We start from the raw sequence: 14,540 nt of genomic DNA, 5'->3' as shown, positions 1-14,540 counted from the left end.
ACACCATTATAAAGCAATTATACTCCAATAAAGATGTTAAAAAAAATAAAAATAAAATACTCCACGTGGACCAAACCAAACTTATCTGAGGGCTGGATCCAGCCTACCAGTTGCTGGCTTACAACCTCTAGACTATTCGCACCTAAAAATCACATAACAATTGTGCACAGCTTTAAAACTGCCAAAGCTCTTTTCTGTTGCCCTTTCCCAAGTGTAAGGAGGGCAGAACTCCTGTATCTCAAGACCAGATCCATTTATACGAGGAGGTATTCCATTCATGGGAAGAGGCATGAGGGAACTTTCTGGAACTATTTCCCATCTTGGTCTGGGTGGTGATTATACAACTGTAGACATGTAAAAATTAATTTTATGCTGGACACTGAATTTGTACACTTTTTGCATTCTACTGTATGTATGTTCTACCTCAGTAAAAGTTATTAATGATAGTAATAATACATAAACATGGAGGTAATATGCAAAGGTCTTCAGTGTGGAAAAGCCTGTTTTACAATCTTCACCACAAGCTGAGAGATGGATCCTATCACTCTCTTTTCACAGATGAGGAAACTGAGGCTGGAGATGAAAAGACATTTGCATAGGATCCCGCAGGGTGTGAGTGACAGCTGGTTGCAAATCCACATCTGGTTGGCTCAGCCCCAGGGCTGTTCCCCACCCACTTCCCTTCCCAGGTGAGAGCATCCTACCATTTTCCAGACAGCTGGCCTGCCCAGGGCCTCGGGCAGCCCAGGGGGGACAGCGAGCTCTGGAGCGGAAGCCAGAGTGGGCCCATGCCCATATTTGCCCAAGCTATCTGCCCTCCTTTGCCCTCCCGGGCCGCAAACACAGATGTTCAGTTTGCTTTTTCCCTTTTTCAGTCACAGCCCTCCTGAGGCCCAGTGCTGCCTGCCAAACTCCGCATTCTTGGCGAGAACTGCAGTCAGGCAGGACAGGAGGGGCCCGGGGAGTGACTGTAAGCAGCCCTGGTGGGCTCCCTGGAGGAGGAGGAGCTCCATGCACCCACGGGCGGCTCACCTTGCAGCATGCTCCGGTAGGCCGTGTCGGCGATTGCATAGATGTGGGGGGGCATCTCGTGCCGCTTCTTGCCCTTGTACATGTCGATGATCTTCTCCGAGTAGATGGGCAGCTGCTTGTAGGGGTTCACCACCACGCAGAAGAGGCCCGAGTACGTCTGCCAAACAGAGAACCCATCTTATTTCCAGAACCCAGCAGGGACGAGAGCTTGGACAAACAGCCCGTGGGGTCCGGCCATGAGAACACCCACCACGGCCTGCATTGTCTGAGCACCACCGTGTGCATTTTCTCATTTCACCCTCACAGTGGCAGCCTTAGACAGATGCGCTCAGAGTCTCATTTTAGAGATGGGGAAACTGAGGCTCAGAGTCCTAGTGGGAACCTCTTGGCATCACTGTCTCTGGATATAGGGGAAGAGGAGCAAGGGGCAAGACTGGATTTCTAGGGCACCTGTGTTATAGTTTATAAGTTCTGCGTTCAGATCCCAGCTCCACTCTCACCACTGTTGCTTCACCTCCCTGAGCCTCGCGGGCTTAAATAACATCTACCACTTCTGGAGCATCTACTGTGCGCCGGCCACTGAGCTAAGCACTTCACGGTCGTCTTCTTCTTTAATCCGCACATCCACCCTGTGACAGGGATACTATGATTTCCCTGCTGCCCAGTTGACAGATGAGGAAACTGAGGCTCAGTGAGGTCACCAGGTCACACAGCTGCTGGGGAATTCGGAACTAAAATCGCGACTGCTAACCCCAGAGCTCATACTCTCGACCATGAACAAAGCACACACTCCCTTGTCTCTAAAATGGTGATGAACACAGCTGCCCTTAAATAGGAATGGTCCTGACACGTTACAACACAGATGAACCTTGGCAACATTACACTGAATGAAAGAAGTCAGACTCAGAAGGTCACGTATCACGTGGTTCCATTTATATGAAATGCCCAGAACAGGCAAATCCACAGAAACAGAAAGCAGATCTCTGGTTTCCAGGGACTGCAGAAACGGGGGAATTGGAGTGACGGCTAGCTGGAATGGGTTTCTTCGGGGGGTTATAAAAATGTTCTGGAACCAGACAGTGGTGGTAGTAGCACTACACTGCGAGTGAGTGTATTACTGCCACTGAATTGTTTCCTTTAAACTGATGAATATGGTGAATCCATATTATATGGATTTTATCACAATTTTTTTAAAAAAAGTCAGGAATTCCCTGGCAGTCCAGTGGTTAGGACTCGGGGCTTCCACTGCTCGGGGCCCGGGTTCAATCCCTGGTTGGGGAACTAAGATCCCGCAAGCCACATGGTGCAGCCAAAAAAATAAATTAATTAATATTAAAAAATTGTCCTATATGTATACGTACAGCTGATTCACTTTGTTATAAAGCAGAAACTAACGCACCATTGTAAAGCAATTATACTCCAATAAAGATGTAAAATAAAAAAATTGTCCTGCCCTACCAAGCACAGAGGAGCGTGTGAAAATGAACAGAACAGGGAGGGGGCGTGAAGAGGCTCGCACACCCTGCCGTGCTGTGCCTGGGGGAGGCGCTGTCCTGGTTCTTACTGTACGCTGGCCTTTCCCATGGGCTGAGGTCACAGCCCAGGAGGGAGGCACCAACCTGTCCCACAGGAACTGCTTTTCCAAACAACAACATCAGTGCTGCCCAAGGCTCCGATGGCCAGGAAGCATGTCTTCCCTCCAGCTCCCCCGAGAAGTGACTAAAGGAGGAGGAACAGATATTCCATCACTGGGTTTCACTCAGAGCAGTGATCAAAGTCACTTTCACTTGACCAAAGTCACCCAGCAAGACCCTGGCAGCACTGAGCTCCAACTTGGCCCACTCCGAGGATTGGACACTGTCCATAAGGCTGTGGACCTATCCCTGTCCTACAGAAACAATAGATCATTTGTTCATTCATTTACTCATTCATTCATTCATTCATTCTGTGTGTACCCTAACACTGTGCAAGGCTCTGGGGTTATACTGGAAGACAAAACACACAAGGTCCTGCCCACAAAGAGCTTTCAGTCATGCTGGCAACTGGTTGAAGAGTGGGAGCCTCCCTCCAGGGCACCATTTGCTAAGGGACAATAATGATGAGAGTTGGGCCCGGGCACAGGGAGAATGATGTTCCTGAAAAGGTACAGGACTGGTGGGGGAGGGAGGGAGTAGTTCCCCAGGTTCTCACCACTCCCCAAAAAGGGCAAGAGTGAGGTCAACATAAGGCTTATCTAAACATCCATCAGCCACTTATTGAGCACCTACTGTATACCAGCTCTGTGTTAGATGCTGGGGACAAATAAGTCAATGATCATTCCTGCCCTCAAAAAGCCCCAGATCAAAAGGGAGACAAGGATGTTCAAAAATAACATCATAAGAACAAGGATGGAGCCCAGCGTATTATGGGAGCAAGGAAGAGAGGGCCCTAACCCACATGGGGGTGCTCAGAGAAACTTCAGTGGGGAGGTACTCCCAGCACTGAGACTTAACAGATAAGGTGCTAACCAGCTCAGGTATACAGTGGGTGCTCACTAAATGCCTGCTAAATGAATGCCTGAGGGGTCAGTTAATTACAAAGCTTCCCTGGAGCAGTGGCAGTGCTGCCTTTGTCTCTGTGACCCGGGGCCTTGCACTGGTCCGCACATAGTAGGTGCTCAATAGACATCCATTGAACAGGTGGCAAAGCTGTTCCAGAGCAGGGCCTGTGTGTCTTGTTCATCTGTGTCCTGGTCCCCAGCTTGGGGCCTCCATGGAGTAAGTGCCCAACAAACGATCGATCATTTGAATGAAGGCCAACCAAGCCCTACCTCCTCTTCAGGCCTCAACTCCACCTCCAGCTCCTCTCAGGCCATGCCCACTGCCACTGCCATGTCCCTTCCAGAATGTGTCATTTACAACCCTAACCACCCCTCCAGGGACCTGGAGGCAGTAAAGGGCAGTGGTTAAGAGTATAGGATCGACTACCAAGGAATTGTTGGAGTTCTCATTCTGCTACTTCTTGGCTGTGTGTCCCTGGGCAAGTCTCTTAGCCTCTCTGAGCCTCAGTTATCCTCATCTGCAAAGTGGGCAGGTGTAATAGGAGCTCCTTCATTGGTTTGCTGTGAGATAGCCCTCATGAAACATTTAGCACAGTACCTGGTATGTAATAGGGGCTCAATAAATGTTAGTGACCATCCAGTGCTCCCTTTGTTTCATGATGATGAAAACCTTGCCACCTTGGAAACTTCACATGGAATGTCCTCTCTCCCTGGAACACTTCTCCCTGATCTTCCCAGAGCCATTTCCATCTGCTCTTTCAGGGCTCAGTCTAAATGGCCCTCCTGGACTGCAAGCTGCACACCAGCGTATATCTAGCACCCAGCACAGGGCCAGGCACATAGCAGACACTCAGTAAATATTTGCTGAATACAATGAATAAAAGAAAGAAGGGAGGGAGTGAGGGGAGGAGGAAGGAAGGAAGGCATGGCTCTCCCAACTCCATCATCAGCTTCTGAAGGAGAAATATCACCTTCCCCCTGTTTGCCTAGGACACCTCCTGGTGCTATGTACACAGCAAGCACTTAATCCATGCCTCCAGACAGATCTGAATCTCTGTCCAGTTCAGCACATCTTTCCGGGGCACAGTGGCCCTACAGGAAGGACTAGGAAGGCAGTAGCACACCCCACACAGAAGCTGGGCTTCAGCATCTCAAGTCTCAATCTCCATTGCTCCAACTTGGTTGGTCTCACCTGACCCAGCCCACCCGCACTTGATTGTGCTTCTGCTTCCCCATCCCCACGGGCCCCTTTCCAGCTGGTCAAGTTCAGGTTTCAACATCCCCACTTCCCATGTCCCAGCCGGCATCTCAGGGCCTGGTGCCACAGCAGGTCCCAGCTGCAGGCCAAGGGTTTCCCTCTTGTGACCGTATTAGGAAGTGAGTCCACTTTTTCCCTAACACTTTATATGGTCAGCCGTGGAGCCCTGAGCTCCCAAGGCCTCTGGCAGAAATGAGGAACAGTGGGGGAAGGTGGAAGAGATGCAGGCTTTAAGTCACAGAGGCCTGGTTGAACCTCAGCCTTGCCCTCATTGCCTGTGTGACTTGAGCAAGAGGCCAAACCCCTGAGCCTCTTCTTTCCCATCTATAAAACAATGGATAACCATACTTTCTTTACCAGGTTGTAGTGCAATGTCATGACTTTCTGAACATGTATCCTAGAGAAAGACCTGGTCCATCAAGAATGTGATCTGCTACAGCCTTGATTTTAAAGGGCAAAAAAGACTAGAAACAACCTAAATGTCCATCAGTGGGAGACTGGCTCAATAACTATGGTACACTGCCCTTTAAAGGAATACATATGTATGTATACAAATATACATATATTTGCCTCTATATGTATAAAATATTACTGGAACGCTACATAAGGAACTGGTGACCATGGTTTCTCTAAGGAGGGGAACCAGAAGGTGAGGAATAGGGTTGAAAGGAAAAGTTCTAAAATACCCTTATATACTATTTTATTTACTATTTGCATGTGTTGTCTATTTTAAAAAAATGTTTTAAGTCTGAGTGGTTAGACAGTTGTGAACAGATACAAGAAAAAGCCACAAATAAATACATAAATAAGAAATTCCCCATTTCCCCCTCCCCGCCAGACCCTGACAACCACCGTTCTACTCTCTGATTCTCTGAGTTTGACTATTTTAGATTCTCATGTAAATGGGATCCTGCGGGATTTTCCCCTCTCTTTGGCTTATTTCACTCAGCATAATGTCCTCCAGGTTCTTCCATGTTGTTACAAATGGCAGGATCTCCTTCTGTTTTAAAGCAGGGTTATTACATTGTATGGTGTATCTACCACCTTTCCTTCATCCATTCATCGTTGTAGAATCTATGTTACATATCTGCATCCAGCTCAAGTGTGCCTTATCTTCCTCCCCTCAGTTATCAATCAGCCTCAGGGAGAGGACTGGGCCCTGTGACTCTCAGCATCCCACAGAGAGGGAAGCAGGGGAGCCTGATCTGGTCCCTCCCCAGGCAAGTCTCGTCACCTCTCTGCCTCGGTCACCTCGTGCGCAGGGTGGGATGTGAGCTTCACTCTCGCCAGAGAGCTGGGACCTGGGACGGTAGCCAGTACAAGCAAGGCCCACCTCTTCACTGAGTTCCCTGCGCCTGAAACCCTTGTCTCATCTCCCAGCCCAACACCAGGGACAGAGCCGACTGCTAAGCAGTCATGAAAAATCCCAGGCAGAGAGAAGCCAGCCAACAACAACAGCCAAGATAGCAAGAGAGTGCTGGACCAGGGATCAGAGCCACATGCATGCCCCACATGTGCCATCAATGATCTGTGGCAGCTCAGGCAAGAACCTGCATCTCCAAGATTAGGAGACGGGACCCTCTGGCTTCTACCTCTTCCAGACCCGAGAGGACAAGACATCAGCCAGGACCTGAGCAAAAGTGCCTTGTTCGAAATGAGCCTTGCAGAATGGAAGGGAAAGTTCTCTTCTTTATCGAGGGCAAAGTCGGGCACGGCCAGCTGCCTGAGCATCACCTGCCACCCACCTGTAATAAGGGCTGCGCCTTCCGCTATCATGCGCCGGGTGAATAACTTGCTGTGCCCCCCATCTCCACCCCTGTCCTCCTTTATCTCCTCTGTCACGGACAACAGTTTCTATTTAAGTGATTAAACTGACCAGAAAGGAACGAGACAGGAGTGGACGTGTGGTCACAAGACTGAAAGGCTTTTCATCTAATCTGTCCAGAGAAGCGTAGCAGGAATTTGAAGATTTGATTCATTTTTTAATCTGCTGTCGGAAGATAGTCTGGGTCTTGGGACCTTCATAAGCCCCTCATTTTTCCTGATTTCTATTTTGGGCTCAAACATTTGTGTCAGAGCATAGCAGACGAGATTCATATCCAGGCCCATCCTTGACCTCCTTGGATGAAGATGACTCATCTTGGACAGGAGACCCGCTCCCCTCTTGCTCCCTGCAAATTGGTGTCCTTAGAAATATCCACTCTGTACCAAGAGCCCCAGGTTGATAATGCTTCCAAACAAGGAGTTCGACAAAAGGGACTTTCCCTGCTTAGTTAGAGAGCATCTTAGACTATCCTTACAGGGTCTTTAGTACCCTGAGCCTCAGCTTTAATTAGCACAACATCCACTGAATGAAGTATGCTCGTCCCGTCTTACAGACTAGCATACTTCATTCAGTGGATGTTGTACTAATTAAATGAGATAGAGAGGAGGCATTTATAGAATTATGAGTTGCTCCCCCATTCTCCCTTGGCTCTTTAAAAAAAAACAACCCATTGTAACCCCCTCTGAACAATCCATAAGAAGAATAGATCATTAATTATGGTACATCCATAGGATAGGTCACAAAGCCCATAAAGGGACATTTTGGGGTTATGAATGAGCAATGGGGATGCTCATCACTGACTTGTACGTAGAAAGAAGAGCAGGTCCCCAGCCTAGGTGCACAGGCTTTTCAATATGTAAACACGCACTATTCTCACATAGAAACACCGGGAATGCACCAACATCTTATCAGCTGTTATCTCTGGGGGAGGGCTGATTTTTGTGTTTACTGTGCTTTTCTGAATTTTCCAAATCTTCTGGAATAAATGTGCCTTATTTTCCTAATTAGGAAAAAAGTCTGCAGGACAATTTTAGAGATGACAAGGGAGTTTTGTAATTTTCACATGGTAAAACACAAAGGGCGGGACCAGAGGGCCTAAAGATGGAGGTGACTGTTTCCATAAGTTTGCAAAGAATCCAAGAACATCTGTCTGGTAATAACAAAAATGACCATAACAGCAACAAAACTAATAAAAACAACACCTAGCATGTTGAGTGCCTACAACATGCCAGGAAGCATGCCAAGTGCTTTCTTTTCAGAGTAACCCAGCCTATGAGGCTGGTACTATTCTTGTGTTCATTTTACAGAGAAGGAAACAAAATTTCAGAGAAATTAGATAACTTGCCCAAGGGATTAACATACCCTTTCTGAGAGGCAAGATAGACAAAGGCTGGACTGGGGGACCCTCTGCCCACCAGTTTGGCTTAATGGGGTTACCATGTCCTTCTATATCCTGGGGAGCTGGCCCACCCCACAAGGAACCTGTACCCCTGAGTCACACATCATCTGGTCCATACTGTCCCACAGAGCTTTCTGTAGTGATAGGAATGTTCTACACTTGTGCTGTCACAGGTATACAGCAGCCACTAGACACAGGTGGCTGTTGGGCATTTAACATGAAGCCCAGTACAAGTGAAGAAGTGAACTTTTAAGAATTGATGCTTAATTAGTTTACATCTAAATTTAGTTAGCCACATGTGGCCGGTGGCTACCATATTGGACAGGGCAGCTCTAGTGCACTCTGGTCTGCACAGTTAACCCAGAGGAGTCCAGGTCAATCTAGGCGTTCCCATTTGGGACAGGGAAGGCCTCCACCAAACCTCACCAAGATCCTCATGTCTCCTACCTACTTGACTGCCAGGATGGACCAGCCTTCCCAAGGAGGTTAAGAGCTCTTCTTTATTTCCAAGATGGAGGGAGGGCACGGAACTACTTCACTGAAATCCGTTGAGCACCGACCAAGCGCCTATGGGATTACATGGAATCTTTGGATCTCCTTTACGTGGGGAGGGTGATTGTTCTCATTTTGCAGATGGGAAAACTGAGGCTTCAAGAGGTGAAATAACCTGTTCGCCACTATGTCACAGAACTAGGTAGGGCAAGGTGAATGGGAACCCAGGTCTGGACGATTCCATCCCACCATGCAGCCTCTCTCAGTGAAAACTTCAGCCTCCCAACCTGCACCCCGAAGACATCTCCAAGCCTCTCCCTTCCCTCAGGGGTGCAGGAGGCCAGCAAGAAGTGACTGGCTGCCCCAAGATACTCACGTATATGAGTCCTGAGAAGTACCTCTCCCTCAGGTTGTGCAGCACGGAGGCTTCATTGAGACACGTCAGCTCTGCCATGTCCTCCACCTTGGAGAACTTGGGCGGGTTCATCTTCTGGATATCATCTTTGCCGACCGTGACCTTCTTGCCATTCTCCACTAGCTCCACGATCACCTCATCCCCCTTCTCCTCCTTGATGCTGGCCGCCTCGAAGCCCTGCTTCTCCGAAGGGACCCACACCAGCTTCCTGGCGGCCCAGTCAGCCTGGGCCAGTGGGTTGTTGATGAAGTTTTTGTCTACAAAGAGGAACTTCTCGTCATCACTGAGCTGGTCCTTCTGTGCCATGGTGCCTGGTTGATCCCCTGGGGAATAAGGCCACAGGGTCAGAATTAGACCAGAACCAAGCCCTAAAGACAGATAAAGCCCTCACCTCATCATGTCTGGGAATGCAGTCTGCAGAAACATTCCATAGAGTACAAAGGTGTTCCCTGTAGGACGGTTTATGTTGTCAAAAAATGGAAACAACCCAAAGGCCCTTCAGTAAAGGATCTCCAGGGGCTTCCCTGGTGGTGCACTGGTTAAGAATTTACCTGCCAGTGGTTGAGAATCTACCTGCTAAGGCAGGGGACACGGGTTCGAGCCCTGGTCTGGGAGGATCCCACATGCCGCGGAGCAACTAGGCCCGTGAGCCACAACTACTGAGGCTGCGTGTCTGGAGCCTGTGCTCCGCAACAAGAGAGGCCGCAATAGTGAGAGGCCCACACACTGCGATGAAGATTGCCTCCCGCTTGCCACAACTAGAGGAAGCCCTTGCACAGAAACGAAGACCCAACACAACAATAATTAATTAATTAATTAATAAACTCCTGCCCCCAACATCTTCAAAAAAAAAAAAAGAATCTACCTGCCAATGCAAGGGACACGGGTTCGAGCCCTGCTCCAGGAAGATCCCACATGCCGCAGAGCAACTAAGCCTGTGCACCACAACTACTGAGCCTACGCTCAAGAGCCCGCGAGCCACAACTACTGAGCCCGCGTGCCACAACTACTGAGCCCACGTGCCACAACTACTGAGCCCACGTGCCACAGCTACTGAAGTCTGCGTGCCTACAGCCCGTGCTCCGCAACAAGAGAAGCCACCACAATGAGAAGCCCGCGCACTGCAACAAAGAGTAGCCCCCACTCACTGCAACTAGAGAAAGCCCATGCAGCAAAGACCCAACGCAGCCAAAAATAAGAACAAACAAATAAATAAATAAATTTATTAAAAAAAAAAAAGAAAAGGATCTCCATCATTGCCTGTTGTCCATCAACATGGCATGGGTACATAAACCATTATATTTTCATACAATGAAATGCTATCCAGGGGTTAAGATGCAAGAAGTATGTCGAGGTGTGTTGACACAGGAAGATATCCAAGTCTTAGAGTTTACTGTAAAAATAAAAGGGGGGTCCTTAAATGGTTAAACAGAGAATTATCATATGATCCAACAATCCCATTCCTGGGTATATACCCAAGAGAAATGAAAACATACCTCCACACAAAAACTCATAAGTGAATGTTCATAGAAGCATTATTTCTAATAGCCAAGGAGTGTCAAAAAAAAAAACAAAAACCCCAAATGTCCATCAACAGATGAATGGATAAATAAAATGTGGCCTCTCCATATAATGGTATATTATTCAGCCATAAAAAGGAATGGGGTACTGGTATACACTGAGCATTAATGAATCTTGAAAACACTATACTAAGTAAAAGAATCTAGTCACAGAGGGACCACATATTATATGATTCCACTTACCCAAAATGTCCAGAATAGGCAAATCCATAGAGACAGAAAGTAGATTAGTGGTTGCCAACAGCTGGGAGAGAATTAGAGGGTGACAGCAAAGGGGTGCAGGGTTTCTTTTTGGGGTAATGAAAATGTTCTAGAATGTACTGCAATGATGGATGCACAATTCTGTGAATATGCTAAAAGCCATTCAATTGTACAGTTTAAATGGGTGAATTGTATGGTATTTAAATTATATCTCAATAAAACTGTTTAAAAATGAAATATAGGGAATATTGTAAAATAGTAGGTATAATAACTCATTTTATTTAAAAATATATAGAATCCATATAGACAGAATGACTGGAGAAATATGCACTTATCAATGTAGTTATGAAGGGCTTTTTACTTTTTATGGGTTTTTTTGCCAGTTTTTTATTGTGGTAAAATATACAAAGTATACTATCTTACTCATTTTATGACACTAAGTTCAGTGACGTTAAGTACATTCATATTGTTGTGCAAGTATCACCACCATCCAGCTCCAGAACTCTTTTCATCTTGCAAAACTGAGACTCCACACCCATTAAAGACTAATTCCCCATTGCCTCTTCCCTCCAGCCACTGGCAACCACCATTCTACTTTCTTTTCTTTTTTGTTTTGTTTTTTTAAATTTATCTTTTATTATTATTATTTATTTATTTTTGGCTGTGTTGGGTCCTCGTTGCTGCTGTGTTGGGTCCTCTAGTTGCGGCGAGCGGGGGCTACTCTTCATTGCAGGGTGCAGGTTTCTTATTGCAGTGGCTTCTCTTGTTGTGGAGCACGGGCTCTAGGCGTGTGGGCTTCAGTAGTTGTGGCACACGGGCCCAGTAGTTGTGGCTCGTGGGCTCTAGAGCGCAGGCTCAGTAGTTGCGATGCATGGGCTGAGTTGCTCCGTAGCATGTGGGATCTTCCCGGACCAGGGCTCGAATCTGTGTCCCCTGCATTGGCAGGCAGATTCTTAACCACTGCACCACCAGGGAAGCCCTCTACTTTCTATCTCTATGAATTTCACTACTCTAGGAACCTCATATCAGTGGAATCATACAGTATTTGTCCTTTTGTCACTGGCGTATGTCACTTAGCATAATGTCCTCAAGGTTCAACCATGTTGCAGCATGAATCAGAATTTCCTTCCTTTTTTAAGGCTGATAATATTCCACTGTATGGATATATGACATTTTGTTTACCCATTCATCTGTTGATGGACACTTGAGTTACTCCCACATTTTCTCTATCGTGAATAATGCTACTCTGAACATGGGTATACTTTCTATTATGTATTTTTGCCATACTTATAGTTTTATAACTTTTATTAAATTTATTATCAACAAAAATAGATACTTTAAAAACACTTTCAAATAGCCAATCCACATAAGAAAAAGATGTTCAGCCTCACTAGTAAATGAAGAAATACAAGGGGAAGCAGTGAGATATTGCTTTTCACCCATAGCTTGGCTAAGATGAGAACCACTGATAACATCCAGCGTTGTCAAGAGTGTAGGGTCTGGGCCTCTGCATACATCGACCTTACAGATGGAAAGTTCCTAAAATTCATGCACACACCCTGACCTGCAATTCGATTTCTAGCAATTTAGCTTAAGGAAACTGAGAAGTGTTAACAGATGTATAAAAATGTACATTGCAGTGCTATTTGGAACAGCAAAACCTGCAAGCAATCCAAACGGCCTTCAGTGAGTGCCTTGTTAAATTACAGAGCATCCAGGCAACAGAATCCTATAATTCCACCCAAAATTCAAGATGTAGACTTATTTATGCCACACAAAGATTTTTCCCTTTTGAACCCTCCTACACTGTTGGTGGGAATGGAAGTTGGTACAGCCACAATGGAAAACAGTATGGAGGTTCCTCAGAAAACTAAAGACAGAATTACCATATGATCCAGTAATCCCACTCCTGGGAATATACTCAGACAAAACTATAATTCAGAAAGATACATGCACCCCTATGTTCATAGCAGCACTGTTCACAGTAGCCAAAACATGGAAACAACCTAAATGTCCATTGACAGATGAATGGGTAAAGAAGATGTGGTACATATGTACAATGGAATACTACTTGGCCATAAAAAAGAATGAAATAATGCCATTTTCAGCAACATGGATGCAGCTAGAGATTATCATACTAAATGAAGTAAGTCAGAAAGAGAAAGACAAATACCATATGATATCACTTACATGTGGAATCTAAAATATGGACAAATGAACCTATCTACAAAACAGAAACAGACTCACAGACATAGAGATCAGACTTGTGGTTGCCACGGGGGAGAGGGGGAGGGAGAGGGATGGACTAGGAGTTTGGGGTTGGTAGATGCAAATTATTACATTTAGAATGGATAAGCAACAAGGTCCTAATGTGTAGCACAGGGAACTATATTCAATATCCTATGATAAACCATAATGGAAAAGAATATTTTAAAAAAGAATGTTAAAAAAGAAGAAATAATAAAAGTGATAATTCATAGAGTTAATGCTGGTTACAGATTTGCACACAATTTTTGAACACTAAAAGACTATAAATTGGGCTTCCCTGGTGGCGCAGTGGTTGAGAGTCCGCCTGCTGATGCAGGGGACACGGGTTCGTGCCCCGGTCTGCAAAGATCCCACGTGCCGCGGAGCGGCTAGGCCAGTAAGCCATGGCCGCTGAGCCTGCACGTCCGGAGCCTGTACTCCGCAACGGGAGAGGCCACAACAGTGAGGGGCCCGTGTACCGCAAAAAAAAAAAAAAATTAAAAATTAACAAAAAGATTTTTCCCTTTCATCTTAACATATTTATTTGTCATTTACATGCTTTAAAATCCTCTCATTGTAAATGCACAATTCAATGATTTTTAGTAAATTTACAGAGCTGTGCATTTATCATGATGCTAAATTTTGGACCATTCCCATCATCTCAAAAGGGTTTCCTCATGCTGGTCTGCAGTCACTCCCTGTTCCTACCCACAACCCTCAGCAACCACTAATCTATTATCTGTCTCTATAGATTTGGCTTTTCGGGGCATTGCATATAAACGGAATAACACAATAGATGACTTTGGACCATGCAAAGATATTTATGATATCTTTTTAGGTTAAAAACAACATGAATAAACGGAATACTCAGCAATAAAAAGGAACAAACTACACAATAAAATAGACGAATCTCAAAAGCAAGCTCGGTGAAAGAAGCAAGACCCAGTCTACATGCTCTATTATTCCACTAATGTGTTAAGTCTAGAAAAGGCAAAGCTATGGTGACAGAAAGCAGATCACTGGCTGCCAGAGGCTGGGGAGGCCACTGACCGCCAAGAGGCACAAAGGAAATTTGGGGGTGATGAAAACGTTCTATATCCTGATTATGGTGGTGATTATATAACTGTATACATTTGACAAATCTCATTGAGCTGCACACTTAAAAATCAGTGAATTTTTTAAAAAATGGTGAGTTATATGTAGATTATACCTCAATAAAGCTGATTAAAATATTTATAATAGAGTATTTCTTGCCATTTTATATGTCTGTGTATACATTTTTAAAAGTCTAGAAAACTACACGCTAAAATACTAAACTACACACTAAAATATCAATAAAGCTGATTAAAATATTTATAATAGAGTAATTCTTGTCATTTTATGTCTGTGTATACATTTTTTAAAGTCTAGAAAACTACACACTAAAGTATTAAACTAGGGTTCTATTTGGTCAAATATGGGACAAGAGTTGAAAGGTGAATATGTTTAAATCCATGAGCTCATAATGATTAAAAAAAATTCACAAGTCATCCTTGTAAGATGCTGGGGAATC

General features: G+C 45.4%; 1 protein-coding gene across 3 annotated transcripts in view; it reads right to left on the bottom strand.

Moving 5' to 3' along the window:
• Positions 1–14,540, bottom strand: part of MYH11 (myosin heavy chain 11) — a 127,970-nt gene that overhangs the window by 101,217 nt on the left and 12,213 nt on the right. For all 3 annotated transcript variants that reach the window (XM_022552363.3, XM_022552364.2, XM_022552366.2), the window contains exons 2-3: positions 8,922–9,283; positions 1,033–1,189 (exon numbers count right to left, since the gene is read on the bottom strand). In XM_022552363.3, the coding sequence (XP_022408071.2) occupies positions 1,033–1,189; positions 8,922–9,266 (502 nt within the window). In that variant the 5' untranslated portion in view covers positions 9,267–9,283. The remainder of the gene's footprint in view (positions 1–1,032; positions 1,190–8,921; positions 9,284–14,540) is intronic.

The sequence above is a fragment of the Delphinapterus leucas genome, chromosome 15, assembly GCF_059928025.1.
Source record: "Delphinapterus leucas isolate spDelLeu-1000000601 "Yukka" chromosome 15, BTC_Dleu_Yukka2, whole genome shotgun sequence".
Taxonomy (NCBI): domain Eukaryota; kingdom Metazoa; phylum Chordata; class Mammalia; order Artiodactyla; family Monodontidae; genus Delphinapterus; species Delphinapterus leucas.
The sequence above is the reverse complement of the archived record's forward strand: the minus strand, read 5'-3'. Positions and strand labels throughout refer to the sequence as shown.